Source organism: Manis javanica, chromosome 1, assembly GCF_040802235.1.
Source record: "Manis javanica isolate MJ-LG chromosome 1, MJ_LKY, whole genome shotgun sequence".
NCBI classification, from domain to species: Eukaryota; Metazoa; Chordata; class Mammalia; order Pholidota; family Manidae; genus Manis; species Manis javanica.
Window position 1 is genome coordinate 116,478,872 of NC_133156.1, and position 13,079 is coordinate 116,491,950.

Sequence of the window (13,079 nt, forward strand, 5' to 3'; positions counted from 1 at the left end):
ACCACTGTCAGGGATTTTTTTTTTAAACTACAACTCATGAACATGGACATCTGAAAATTTAATGTGATAGAATTTAATTCTATCATCAGAATTTTTAAAAATAATTTTAAGTTTATATCTTTTCTTCACCTATTTCATCACAATTTTGTCTTCAAAGGAAAAAAAACACACATATATAAATACATTCGTAAAATACATATATACATGTTCAACTGTCAAACTGAACAGACTTGGAAATGTTCACACACTTCTTTGATCTTAAAAACAACCTCTTTTTCCTGTTAAATCTGTGACTTCTCCAGTTGTGGGAAGCCACTCTCTTCAGTATAGTTCATAAATGTGATAAAACTTAACATCAGGATTACCAAAGGGGTATAAATTGAACTGGTCTTCTGAATTTAACACTAATAATACATGGAGAAAGTATTTTTAAAGTAGGTTCACTAAAAAAAATCACATCAGCTGCTGTATCCCACCAAGAACTCCAAATGTCAACCTCTTACTTCTTCCTTTCTTTTGAACTGATTTTTTGGGAATTGGAGGTATGTTAACAGAGGTTAATACAGATGAGAAAATATCTTTGACCACAAACCAAACCTTCCACACTAGTAAGTGAAAAAAAAGAAAAAAAAAGAGTCGTGAACACATAATTTTAAAGTTTACTTTAAAAATGTAAATATCTCCCAATATTTAACAGGTAAAGAAAATAGCATATTGCTTTATTTCATGTGGTTGTTATAGTTTATTTTCCAAGTAATACTGATTAAAAATATTTACACACCTACTTTTAAATCCACAGTTTAGCACTCTTATTTGTATGGCTTTAAAAGTTATAGCACAAGATCTTTACATTAAGGATCGGGGAAAAAGACTCATTCAAAACAAAGCCTGATATATTATATACATGTTTTTCTCTGTACTTTAAATACATTAATTTTTAAATGATGCTATTCTTTTTTTTATCTGGTGGTAAAATACTAGTGCAACTTTTCATCAAAATAAAGTTTACCACAGATATAAGTGAATTTTCCCAATTGAAAATGGCCCTCTAGCTGCCATTAAATGAAATTTCTCAACCTAACTGAAAAAGAATTGATAGTTGTCATTACAAGCAAAAATATAAAGTAACTATAGCATCACCTACGTTGCTCCTTACAACAAACTGAAAGAACCAGAGATGCTTTATAGAAATTTAGTTGATTTTGAAAAGGCACATGGGTGTGTGTTTTTGTTTTTAACATTCTAAATTTTGCCACCACCACTCTGTTTCTATTGCAAGATGACATCTGTGACTGTCAGGGTCGACAAGAATGTTGTTCAAACTAAAGAAAGCCAGAAGCCAAAATTAACAGTAACGATGCACTTTTCTTCATGCAGCCTTGTGTTTCCTATATATTCAATTTTCTAACATGCATTAGAATACATAAGCTTGTATTCTAATGACTTTATTTTTGATTTTACAATATGGAAAAATTTGAGGAAGGACATGACCTGGGAAAGAGAGAAGGGGAGGACCCTTACCACAATGAAAATAGATAGATTCGTACCCAACTATATAATAAGAATATAATCTGTTTAAGCTTCCAGAAATAATACTTCTCAAAGCTTCCCATTCACTTATGGGAAAGATCCCTCCTCTGTGGCATTAACTGTGGGGGGAAATCAGTTTGTTTTAATAGAAACAGTTCAGCACAACAGCAAAGAGTTTTAACTTTGGTCCACTTATCTGTTAGTTTAAGGACAGTCACACTGCCCACCATCAGTTCAAAAACCCAACACATAAATTTAAAAATATATTCACTTGTTATTTCATTCTAAAACTGGCACAGATGTTCTGTTCTCATTCCCTGCCTTTTCAGCCTGGGAGTCCAATGTCAGTTTGGTCTCTAAACCTTCAGCATCTTCATGATCCTCTCTGGTAGTTTCAGCAGCATCAGCTTGAACAGGCTCTCTTTCCTCCTGGTTCATGATTTCAGGGGTCACTTGATCCAAGTCTGCTTCTAGAAGCTCAGTTTGTACTTCCACTGGCATCTGATTTACCCGTTCAACATGCAGCTCTTCCACATGTACTTCTGTACCTTCTTCAGTCTGAATTCGACCCACTTCTAGATAGCTCACCTGGACCTGCTCTGGAAGCTCAGTCATATGGGAATCATGCACCTGGCTGTCCTGGAACAGATCTGGATGGACCTGTTCCACAGTCACTTGTGCTGAATCCACCTGAACCTGGAGCAATGGTAACACATGCACCTTCCCAACTTGCTCTATAATAGTCATTGATGTCACAGGTTCAGTTTGCACACGGGTTTCTACAGAAAGAACTTCTTCGGTCACTAGATGCTCTGTTATATTATGAGTATCACTAAGATGCCTCCTTAATTCATTTCCTTGCATAAACCACAAGTCACATAAAGTACAATGGTTGGGTTTATCTCCAGTGTGTATTACCAAGTGATCTTTGAACTGGTCCCAGCTGTTAAACACACTGTTACAGACCTGAAATGACCAAACAGATGATGTTAATAATACTTAGAGTCAAATGGAAGGAAATAGGGATTCATCTATTCTCTTTAAGGAAAAAATTGAAGATTTTCTGAAAAGACTGCTATAAACATGATTGTATGTAATACAATCTGGTCCAAGAAATTTGGTAATTCTTTTTTATTTAGTCTTTTAGCTGATGCAGCTAACAATTTAAAAACATTTTAACACTGCTTTCATTGTTTCAATGTCATATAAATTCTAGAAATTCTACAAATATAAAGTAACAATATAATTCTCCCATAATACCAACATTTAGAACCATTATATTATTTGGGATAAATACATACTGATCATGAAAGAACAGCCAATTACAGCTGGTCTACCTTCCTCTGCCCACTCCTGAATTCTAATGATTGCTCTATGGTTAAGAATAACCATAGTTTCAGATTGCCTATTATTTAGGACATAATTTTATTGACACTGGTGTCATCTAGGGTTTGATTAAAAAAAAAAAAAACCTAATCTCCCTGATAAAATCAAGACAATGATATTTCTTTACCCTCATTGCTTTCTAAACTATCAGCTCTATACCTTTGTTATAGACTCTATTAACCTTCACTTTTAATAATTTCAAAACAGAGATTCTTTTGCTAAGGACATAGTGCACCCACACATACCTGACATTCATAAAGTTTCTTTCTTCCCTTTTTTGCCCCCACTCCAGTTTGGCACGCAGTCAGGTGACATTTGAGGGTGCTATTTCTAGCAAATCTTTCATGACAATTTGGACACTCAAAAGGTTTTTCACCTATTAGAATATAAAAAACTGTATTAACAAATTCAAAAAATCATATTCAGAAAAAGCAAACCAAGTATTTCCTTTTTGGTTAATCTAATAGCACCTTGTTGAAAGGATGGAATGAACTTCTAACTTGGATGTTGCCACCATACCCAAAGGACTCTTACAGAGGTGGAAATAGTAAGTTCTAGTGATTATTATAATTGTATCTGTGCTCTGATGAAGACATAAAATTTGGATCAGAGTATTGGTTCATGTTTTTTGCAGTTCCTAAAAAGTAGTGTGTTTTTCCTTAAACAAAAATGAAGACCAACCTCCATTTTGGGAAACGCATCACTATTCATTCCACAAAGTACTTTTTGAGCACATACTGTGTGCCAGACCAAGTGCTAGCTGAAGAAGATAGACTGTTCTTATGACAGTCTCTTCAACAGATGGTGCTGGCAAAACTGGACAGCTACATGTAAGAGAATTAAACTGGACCACTGTCTAACCCCATACACAAAAGTAAATTCGAAATGGATCAAAGACCTGAATGTAAGTCATGAAACCATAAAACTCTTAGGAAAAAACATAGGCAAAAATCTCTTAGACATAAACATGAGTGACCTCTTCTTGGATATATCTCCCTGGGCAAGGAAAACAAAAGCAAAAATGAGCAAGTGGGACTATATTAAGCTGAAAAGCTTCAGTACAGCAAAAGACACCATCAATAGAACAAAAAGGTACCCTACAGTATGGGAGAATATATTTGTAAATGACAGATCCGATAAAGGCTTGACATCCAAAATATATAAAGAGCTCACCCACCTCAACAAACAAAAAACAAATAATTAAATTAAAAAATGGGCAGAGGAGCTGAACAGACAGTTCTCCAAAGAAGAAATTCAGATGGCCAACAGACACATGAAAAGATGCTCCACATTGCTAGTTATCAGAGAAATGCAAATTAAAACCACAATGAGATATCACCTCACACCAGTAAGGAAGGCTACCATCCAAAAGACAAACAACAACAAATGCTGGCGAGGTTGTAGAGAATGGGGAACCCTCCTACACTGCTGGTGTGAATGTAAATTAGTTCAACCACTGTGGAAAGCAGTATGGAGGTTCCTCAAAAAACTCAAAATAGAAATACCATTTGACCCAGGAACTCCACTCCTAGGAATTTATCCTAAGAATGCAGCAGCCCAGTTTGAAAAAGACAGATGCACCCCTATGTTTATCGTAGCACTATTTACAATAGCCAAGAATTGGAAGCAACCTAAGTGTCCATCAGTAGATGAATGGATAAAGAAGATGTCGTACATATACACAATGGAACATTATTCAGCCATAAGAAGAAAACAAATCCTACCATTTGCAACAACATGGATGGAGCTAGAGGGTATTATGCTCAGTGAAATAAGCCAAGCAGAGAAAGAGAAATACCAAATGATTTCACTCATCTGTGGAGTATAAGAACAAAGGAAAAATTGCAGGAACAAAACAGCAGCAGAATCACAGAACTCAAGAATGGACTAACAGGTACCAAAGGGAAAGGTACCTGGGGAGGATGGGTGGGTAGGGAGGGATAAGGGGGGGAAGAAGAAAGGGGTATTATGATTAGCATGCATAATGTGGGGGGGTGGGAGAAAGGGAAGGGCTGTGCAACACAGAGAAGACAAGTAGTGATTCTACATTTTGCTATGCTGATGGACAGTGACTGTAATGGGGTGTGTGTGGGGAGACTTGGTGTAGGGGAGAGCCTAGTAAACATAATATTCTTCATGTAATTGTAGATTAATGATAACAAAAAAAAGAGAGAGAGAAAGAAAAGGGGGATTACTCCCTGATAGGATAAAACTAACTGCAAATCAACGATTAATGCATGCTTTACATATCCTTAATTTTGATCTTTTAAAGGGTGCCAGATGATCAGCTATGGAAGTACATTTTTCTGATAATATTCCGTTCTCTTAAAAAAAAAAAAGCAGTTCCTGTGTGTGATCTCCAATAGGTTCTTCACAATGGTATAAAGGTCATATCGAAGTCTGGGCAAAGGGTTTCTTTGTGTTTATACAGAGGATCAAAGCCTAATTTGGCTACCCAAAAATGAATTAAGATACAATATGAAGAAGAACTTCCAACATCAACATCCTCTGGAAGAGTCATTCCAGAAGATGATCATCAAAAAATTTCAACAAAGATCCTGGCGCTGTTGGAGCTGTAGCTACATTCATCGCACCAGTTCCTGGACTTGCCATTGGAATGAAGAAGGAGATATCTAAGATGGCCTGTGCATACAGTAAAACAACAAATTTGACTGGATCTACATTTTCGGAACTCAACCAAGAATTAGGAGAAGTGCAAGTTGCAGTGTTCCAAAATCTTGCCGACTATAGACTATCTACTGTTAAAAGAACATATGGGATGTGAACAGTTCCAGGAATGTGTTGTTTTAATTTGTCTGATTTTTCTCAAACTATTCAAATTCAGTTAGACAATATCCATCATATCATTGATAAGTTTTCACAAATGCCTAGGGTACCTAACTGGTTTTCTTGGTTTCACTGGATCTGGCTGGTAATTGGTCTGCTTTTGTTATGTAGCTGTATTCCTATTAGGTTAATGTGTGTATGCAATTTAATTAGTAGTTTGTTAAAACCTATACATGCTTATGTTACTCTACAAGAAGATATGTCAAAGAAATAATCAATCTTCCCATGTTTTCTTCTGTCTGCTACTTCTATAGCTTTTCTTCTTCCTTCCTAATTACAACCCTTTAGTAGAATTTATGCCTCATATAGAAAATTACCGAGTATCATAATTCTTCCAAGTGGTAAAGATACCTCAAGACAAATGCTGGGCATAGAAGCACAGGGCATAAATCTGCAAAAAAGTAAAAAGCTAACCTTTTCAAACAATATTGCTTCTCTCTCGCTTACCAACTCTACATTTCCCTGTATGGCCCCGGAAGATGACTGGTTAGCCAGAGACGGGTAAGATTCCTCAAGGGAGGAACAACCTAAGACAGGCACAGTCGCAGGGGGGCCATCAGGTGAGAAACTGGGGATCAACAGAGGTGAGGCTTAGAACCTCACCCCCCTGTTTTGAGAGAAATCTTCTGCATCCGTGGATGTTTTGTTGCCCTTGTCTAGCTTGGATTAATACTTAGTCTATAGGAACAGACCTGATCATCTACATTTGCCCTCTTATAGCACTAAATTATGTTTTCTACCTTTATCTTGCATCTACCTACCACTTCAGCATTTTATTAAAAAATAATAATAATAATAAGGGAGAAATGTGGGATTCACATATAAATCAAGTATAAAAATCAAATGAATAATCATATCTGACTTGATTGTTTATAGTTCATGATGCATGATCAAAACTGAAAGCTTCTGTGATATGACAGCCCTTGCACTGTTCACCATGTAAGAACTTATTCATAATGTAAGAACTTGTTCACCATGTAAGAACTTGTTCGTTATGCTTCATAAGACTGGAAACTGTTGAGAATTAGGCTTGCGGTTGATTAATGATTGTGCATTAAGTCCCCTATACAGATTTTATTGTTGTTAACAACCATATGATCAATAAATATGAGAGATGCCCTCTCAAAAAAAAAAAAGATAGACTGTTCTTGTTTTTAAAAACTTCGTATCACAGGCCATGGTACTTCATGAAGGGAAAATAAATGAAAATAAACAAATCTGACACACTGCAGAAGATCTATTACAGAAAATGTCCTGCAGCAGCACAAAAGAAGAGAGTGATTAATTCTGTCTAGAATGGAATAGAAGGAAAATGAAAGAAGGAAGTTTATTCTAGGCAGAGTCACAGAAATAGAAAACAGTAAGGTAGGTGAGGAATGAGAGGAAGACTCCTACACGGCTGGCTTAGAGTACCAAACAGAACAGAGAACACAAGGCCAAGTAAGTCTGAAGTGTGGTGAGCTGGGAAAGATTATAAAATCAGCTTTGTATCTGCTGATTTCAAGGTACTCAGGAGCAAAGTGGAAAAGTCTAGAGGACAGTTATATAGACAAATGTGGAGCAAAATAAAGGGTGGACTGATACATAGGATTAGGACTTACTTTAAGTGGTAATAACCGCTGGTGTGAGTATGCTATGTAATTAACAGAATCAAGGATAGAACCCAATGAAACATCAAGTTAAAAACAGCAGGTAGCTGAGACAGCAAAAGAAATGGAAACAGAATAGCCAGAAGTAGAAGGAAAGAACACACAAGGAATTTAAGAAACTTCAGGAAGATGAGGGTAGTCAACAGTGCCAAAATGGGGCAATAAATGAGTTGGACAGGGATATGAAAGGACTGGAAGGCTAACTGAGGTAGAGCCCAATAGAGTAGGGAGAGGAGTGAGAATTAAAGAGACAGATGACACTTGTAGAGAGCAAGGCCAATGACAATGAGGTCCCAGTAGTGACTTTCCTACTGAAGTGGAACAGATACAGTCAAGTAACTCTGAACTATGTTTTTTCCTGACAAAACTATAGCTTATGTTTTTGTAAAATTTTCATGAAATGAAAACATTAATTTGACAGAGAGGACCTAACCTAGTGTTGGCACAGAAATTCCTTATAACTCCCCAAATATTGGGAACTGTTCCTAAATAAAATTGTTAAGTTTCATGGTTTTAGTAGTGTATAATTTTTCACAATAATTGAAACCTACAAATATAAATTGGCATAGCCTCTTTAAAGGGCAATTTGACAATAACTTGCCAAGATTTAAAATGCATATATTCCTTGTCTTGGAAATTCTGCTCTTAAAAAATTAAATTACTTGAACATTTGCACAAAGATGTATGTATGTACAAGTGTGTTTGCTGCAGCATGATTTATGATAGCAAAAAACTTGCAACAACCTAAATCTGTATCAACCGGCTGAGTAAATTATGGCATACCCATACACTGAGATGCAGCTACAATGAAAAAGATTATTTCATATATTAAAATAGTTCAAGATAAGCTATACGGCTTATGTACTGCATGCTTCTGGGTTCTTTTTTCAAAAGCTGTGTATATGTCTATCTGTGGTTCCTTGGAAATGCAAAAAATATATCCAGAAAGGATAAGAAAATGACAGCAATAGTTGCTTCTGAAGAGATCTACTGAAGGAGAGATTCATTTTTCATTGTATGTCATTTGAATTTTTATAGCATTTGAACTTTTGCTATTTGAAAAATTAGCTTAATAAGCCCAATAAAATCTAGAAATAGCATCAGATTATACTTTAGGTGTGTGGACAGTATATTCTTCAAAATGCTTTAATTGTTCTCTCTTATTTTTCACAATCCTGTAAAGTAGGTTATTTACACAGACAGGGAAAGAGGCCCGAAGATAACGTGACAAGTAAAGTTCATCATGCTGGCAAATGTCAGAACTAGAGCCAGAATCTAATTTTGATTTCTGGACCCAGACATTCTATGATTCCATACTACCTCTCTGGAACCAATTATTTGAAAACATGGTTAAAGGTCACCATTAGGCTTTTACACTTATGTCCCACAGTCTGTCAGTATGTCTGGTATCTCCTCCCACCCCAAAGTGCTTACCCTTTTAAATTTTTCTTTCTAAGTCAACAACCTCTAATCTATTTAGCCACCCAAAATCAGAAAGCTGGGAGTCACCCTTTTACCCCCACATCTCACCGATCACCAAATCCTATTGATTCTGCCTATATAATTGCTCACATCTCCAACTCTTTTCCAGTATCACTGCCTTTACTCAATCCCTCATTCTTGTTTAATTACTAGAACAGCTTCTTAATTAGACCCAAATAGATTTTACCCCAATCTAATCTATCCAGCCAGTCATCTAAAACAAATCTGATCAGAGCTCTTCCTGGCCTAAGCTTCTTTAAAATGACCCAGTCTTCCAATATAAAATCTGAACTCATTTATAACATTTATAAAAGTAAGTATATGATCTTAGTCTCACTTCTGGTCACTTTTTCTCTCTTGAACCATTGGCAGACTCCCAGGATGCCTAAATGCATGACCACATAATCAGTGCTTCTTAACCTTCAGCTACACCTCCTGGCATACCTCTCTACCCGGGACCCAATCTTCCCAGCCATGATAACCTACTAGCAGTGCCCAAACAAGTTGCTTCCTCTCTTTCCCCTATATCTGTGTATGCTTCATCTCTTTGCCTGGAATGCCCATCTCCTAGCTAACTCCTTTCCCTTTGAGAGTTATCACAGGGAAACCCTCTAGGTAGCCATTCTCATTTCCTACATCATAAACAAACAGCCCAGGCAGGCACTCCCATGAGACTCTGTGCTCACCTCTATCAGCCCTTAGCTTGTTACACTGTGACTGTGCCTACCTGTCTCTCCCAACATAACTGTGAGCACTTGGAGGCTGGGACTCTAAAATTTCTTTATGTCCATGACCTAGCAGGTTGGCATTATCATTACTATTTTCCAAATGGAAATAAAATTATTCAGAGGACAAGTAACAGTCAAAATTTTGCAAATCAACCCTAGACTATAGTACATGCTTTGAGAACATACAAGAAACCAAACCACTACGTTAATAAAAGCACCCAAACTGTGAAATTGAAGTGGGCTTATGTATTTTGAGGGTAGGAACAGGAAAAGGACTGTTTGCTTATCTTTACACTCAGTTTGTGATAAGAAAAAAAAACCATCCTTTATTAGCATGAACACAATTTAAAAATGTTCATTTATGCTCCTCTTCAGTTCACTAAGTCATTGATCACATTTGCAGCTATCTTGTCACGCACTCATTACTAGTATAATAATTGAGGTTAGAAAAGACAACAGAAGCCTAGTTTGTTTTATGTGCTAAACTATACCTCCAATGGGAATCTGGTTCTATACTTTGTAAAAACTGCTTAATTAAGTCATCTCACAACTTTCTAAAGGGAAAGAAAGACTTGCAACATAAATGTACTTTAGCTCTATATTCTGCTGTTCAATCCAAAATACAAATTATAGAACTTGGAAATTTTTAAATTGTACTTTTACAACTTTGAATGTGGTCTGTATTGTCCTATTTTTAAATAGGTAAGTTACTAGGTAATGGTTTGGGTAAAAGAGACAAATGCTACTTTTACAATGCTAGGAAGTAACAGTGACTTATTATCTGTTGGGGTACTGGAAATCCTATCAAAGTATGCTCCTGTATACCCAAGTAATAATGAAATACTAACTTATGTGAGGCTGGTCTATCAATCCTTTTGTAAAACTAATCCACAGTTACCACAAATTGATCACCAACAGACCATTAAAATAGATGAATATTTGTTTTTTAAGGACCAAAGACTGTAACTACAGGCAGTTTCCAAATGTAGAACAGGTATATACATCTAATGTTTGAAAATCAGAAAGCATTTTCCCAAAAGCATTTTTATCAATGCCTATTAGTTACCCAAACTAATACCTTATAGCCTTTTAAATACACACTGCACCTTAAGTATGAAATTCTTTTGTTATCATGCAACCACTGAATACTGGAACCAAGCATTTACTCAGTTCCTGTATACTGGCACCAAGCATTTAGACAGTGGGGGACACCACACTATCTGATGTTATTTGGTTCCTAATTTCAAGTAGTGTGTAGCAAGAGGCTTTGGACAGCAAGGGATTGGTAAAATTTCATCCAAGTTCTCCAAATTCCAGCAAAGAGACACTGAAAACTGTGGGGTACCTATGTATTGACAGTCTAAACAGTCTTTCCCACCACATATAAGGACTTGGGAACAAGTGTTCAAAAGTCTGTGCTTAGCATACCACAGCAACTGCTCTCCCTATGCCCTTGTTACAATGCGCTTAGGAACTTGCCAATTTCAAATCAGAGGTGACAGCTCCTGGGTGTGGCACAGGAGACCTAGCAAAGAAAGCCTGGGAGGTGCGAGCAAGGACAGGGAATCTGACAGGGAAAAAAATAGGCACTAGGGAATGGATGCAGAACTAAAAGTGCACCCCAATGGTAGACTCCTGGGGACACCTCTCTCATGCCTGGGCTGACTCCCAGGAGGACTTTACTCTCCTTATACTTTACCCTTCTCATCTCCCTGGCTGTCCACCAGTCCTGATATGCTTGCCCATGGGAGGTGGTGGAGATGGGACATATATTGCCTACCTAGCTACTAGGTCAAAACATGACCAAATGTACATGAAGGTATAAACATGTCAGAGCCTATCTGTAAATGTACTCATCTATGTAATGTATTAACAAGAGATAGGAATGTAGACAGTAACAATGAAGTTTCACTACAATTAGGACTTCATAATTTATAACCTTTAGTAAATAATCACAAACCATGTTTTACATATTTCCTTTAAAAATATAAAAATTGGTGAAGTGTGACATTAATTTCAAAGTTGATACTGATTTTGCTTTTAAAGCATCACTATTTCAACAAACAAGTATTATAGAGACAATGTGAACTCAGCCTGCATATTAGAAAATACAGGAGAGGGCTTCTGTGTTACTAAAAAAAAGTAATTTAGACGCAAGACTGAAGTGAATGTGGAAAAACATACTTTTAACATAAATTATTTGCTAATTACCTGTATGCTTTCGAAGATGCTCTTTAAAATGTCCAAAGTGGTCAAATTGTTTCTCACAGTACTGACATATGTGAATTTTTTTCCCAGTTCTTTGCTTCTTACTGACTCCACCTTCTTCAAGGTGGTAACAATTGAGGTGCTGTTTCCATGCGCTCTCCCGAAGATACCTTTTATTGCATATTTCACATTTGAAACTCTCAGTGGAGTGTGATTTCATGTGTTCCTTAAAATGGTAAAACAATTTAAATGAACGGTTACATTTCTCACAATGGAACAAGTCCTTCACATGTGACAGCTGAAGTTCCACAATTTCAATACCTTCTACCTGTTTGCTTGTGGGGTCAGATGCACAGCCATCTTCTTTAATCTGCCCTTTCCTATCCCCTTGCCGGTACTTGCTGGTAATATCCGCCAACAATGCCAGGGCGGAATCATCAGAGGAACCTGTACTCTGAATGTACTTTATGGACTGCTTGGCAGAAGCCACTTCCTCTAACGTTTCGATGCCTTCATCTTCCACTTCAATTGTGCCTTCAGCAATTTCTACCTCAATTTCAACAGGTTCTGATTCTGCAGATGGCAATGACTCAGTGATAACATTTGAAGTCTCTGCAATCTTCCTTTTTTTGGCCTCACTTTTTCCTGTAGCATTTTCCTCTAGTGGAGCTGAGTTTTCTTTGTTCCTGAAATACATAATGTATAAATTAAAAAGTCTATAAGATTAATCAAAATCTTAGAAGGCTTTTTGGAAGAAATTGATAAGCTAATAAAATTTTTATGGAAAGACAAGTACCAAATGATTTCACTCATTTGTGGAGTATAAGAACAAAGAAAAAACTGAAGGAACAAAACAGCAGCAGACTCACAGAACCCAAGAATGGACTAACAGTTACCAAAGGGAAAGGGACTGGGGAGGATGGGTGAGAAGGGAGAGATAAGGGGGGGAAAAAAGAAAGGGGGCACTATGATTAGCATGTATAATGTGGGGGGGGGCACGGGGAGGGCTGTGCAACACAGAGAAGAGAAGTAGTGATTCTACAGCATCTTACTATGCTGATGGACAGTGACTATAATGGGGTTTGTGGGGGGTGCTTGGTGATGGGGGAAGTCTAGTAAACATAATGTTCCTCATGTAATTGTAGATTAATGATACCAAAAAAAAATTTATATGGAAAGGAGGAAACAAGATTAGAGGGCTTTTACTATCTGATTTCAACACTTACTATACAGCTATAAAACTGAAATT

General features: G+C 36.8%; 1 protein-coding gene across 9 annotated transcripts in view; it reads right to left on the minus strand.

Moving 5' to 3' along the window:
- Positions 1 to 639: 639 nt before the first annotated feature.
- The window catches only part of ZNF131 (zinc finger protein 131), a 32,629-nt gene continuing 20,189 nt past the window's right edge, over positions 640 to 13,079 (minus strand). For 7 of the 9 annotated variants that reach the window (XM_073236570.1, XM_073236568.1, XM_073236564.1 and 4 more), the window contains 3 exons: positions 11,834 to 12,516; positions 3,162 to 3,292; positions 640 to 2,496 (listed from right to left, as the gene is read on the minus strand). In XM_073236570.1, coding sequence (XP_073092671.1) covers positions 1,810 to 2,496; positions 3,162 to 3,292; positions 11,834 to 12,516 — 1,501 coding nt within the window. In that variant the 3' untranslated portion in view covers positions 640 to 1,809. Of the gene's footprint in view, positions 2,497 to 3,161; positions 3,293 to 11,833; positions 12,517 to 13,079 lie in introns of those variants that run through there. The other 2 variants (XM_073236575.1, XM_073236582.1) reach the window with 2 other exon arrangements.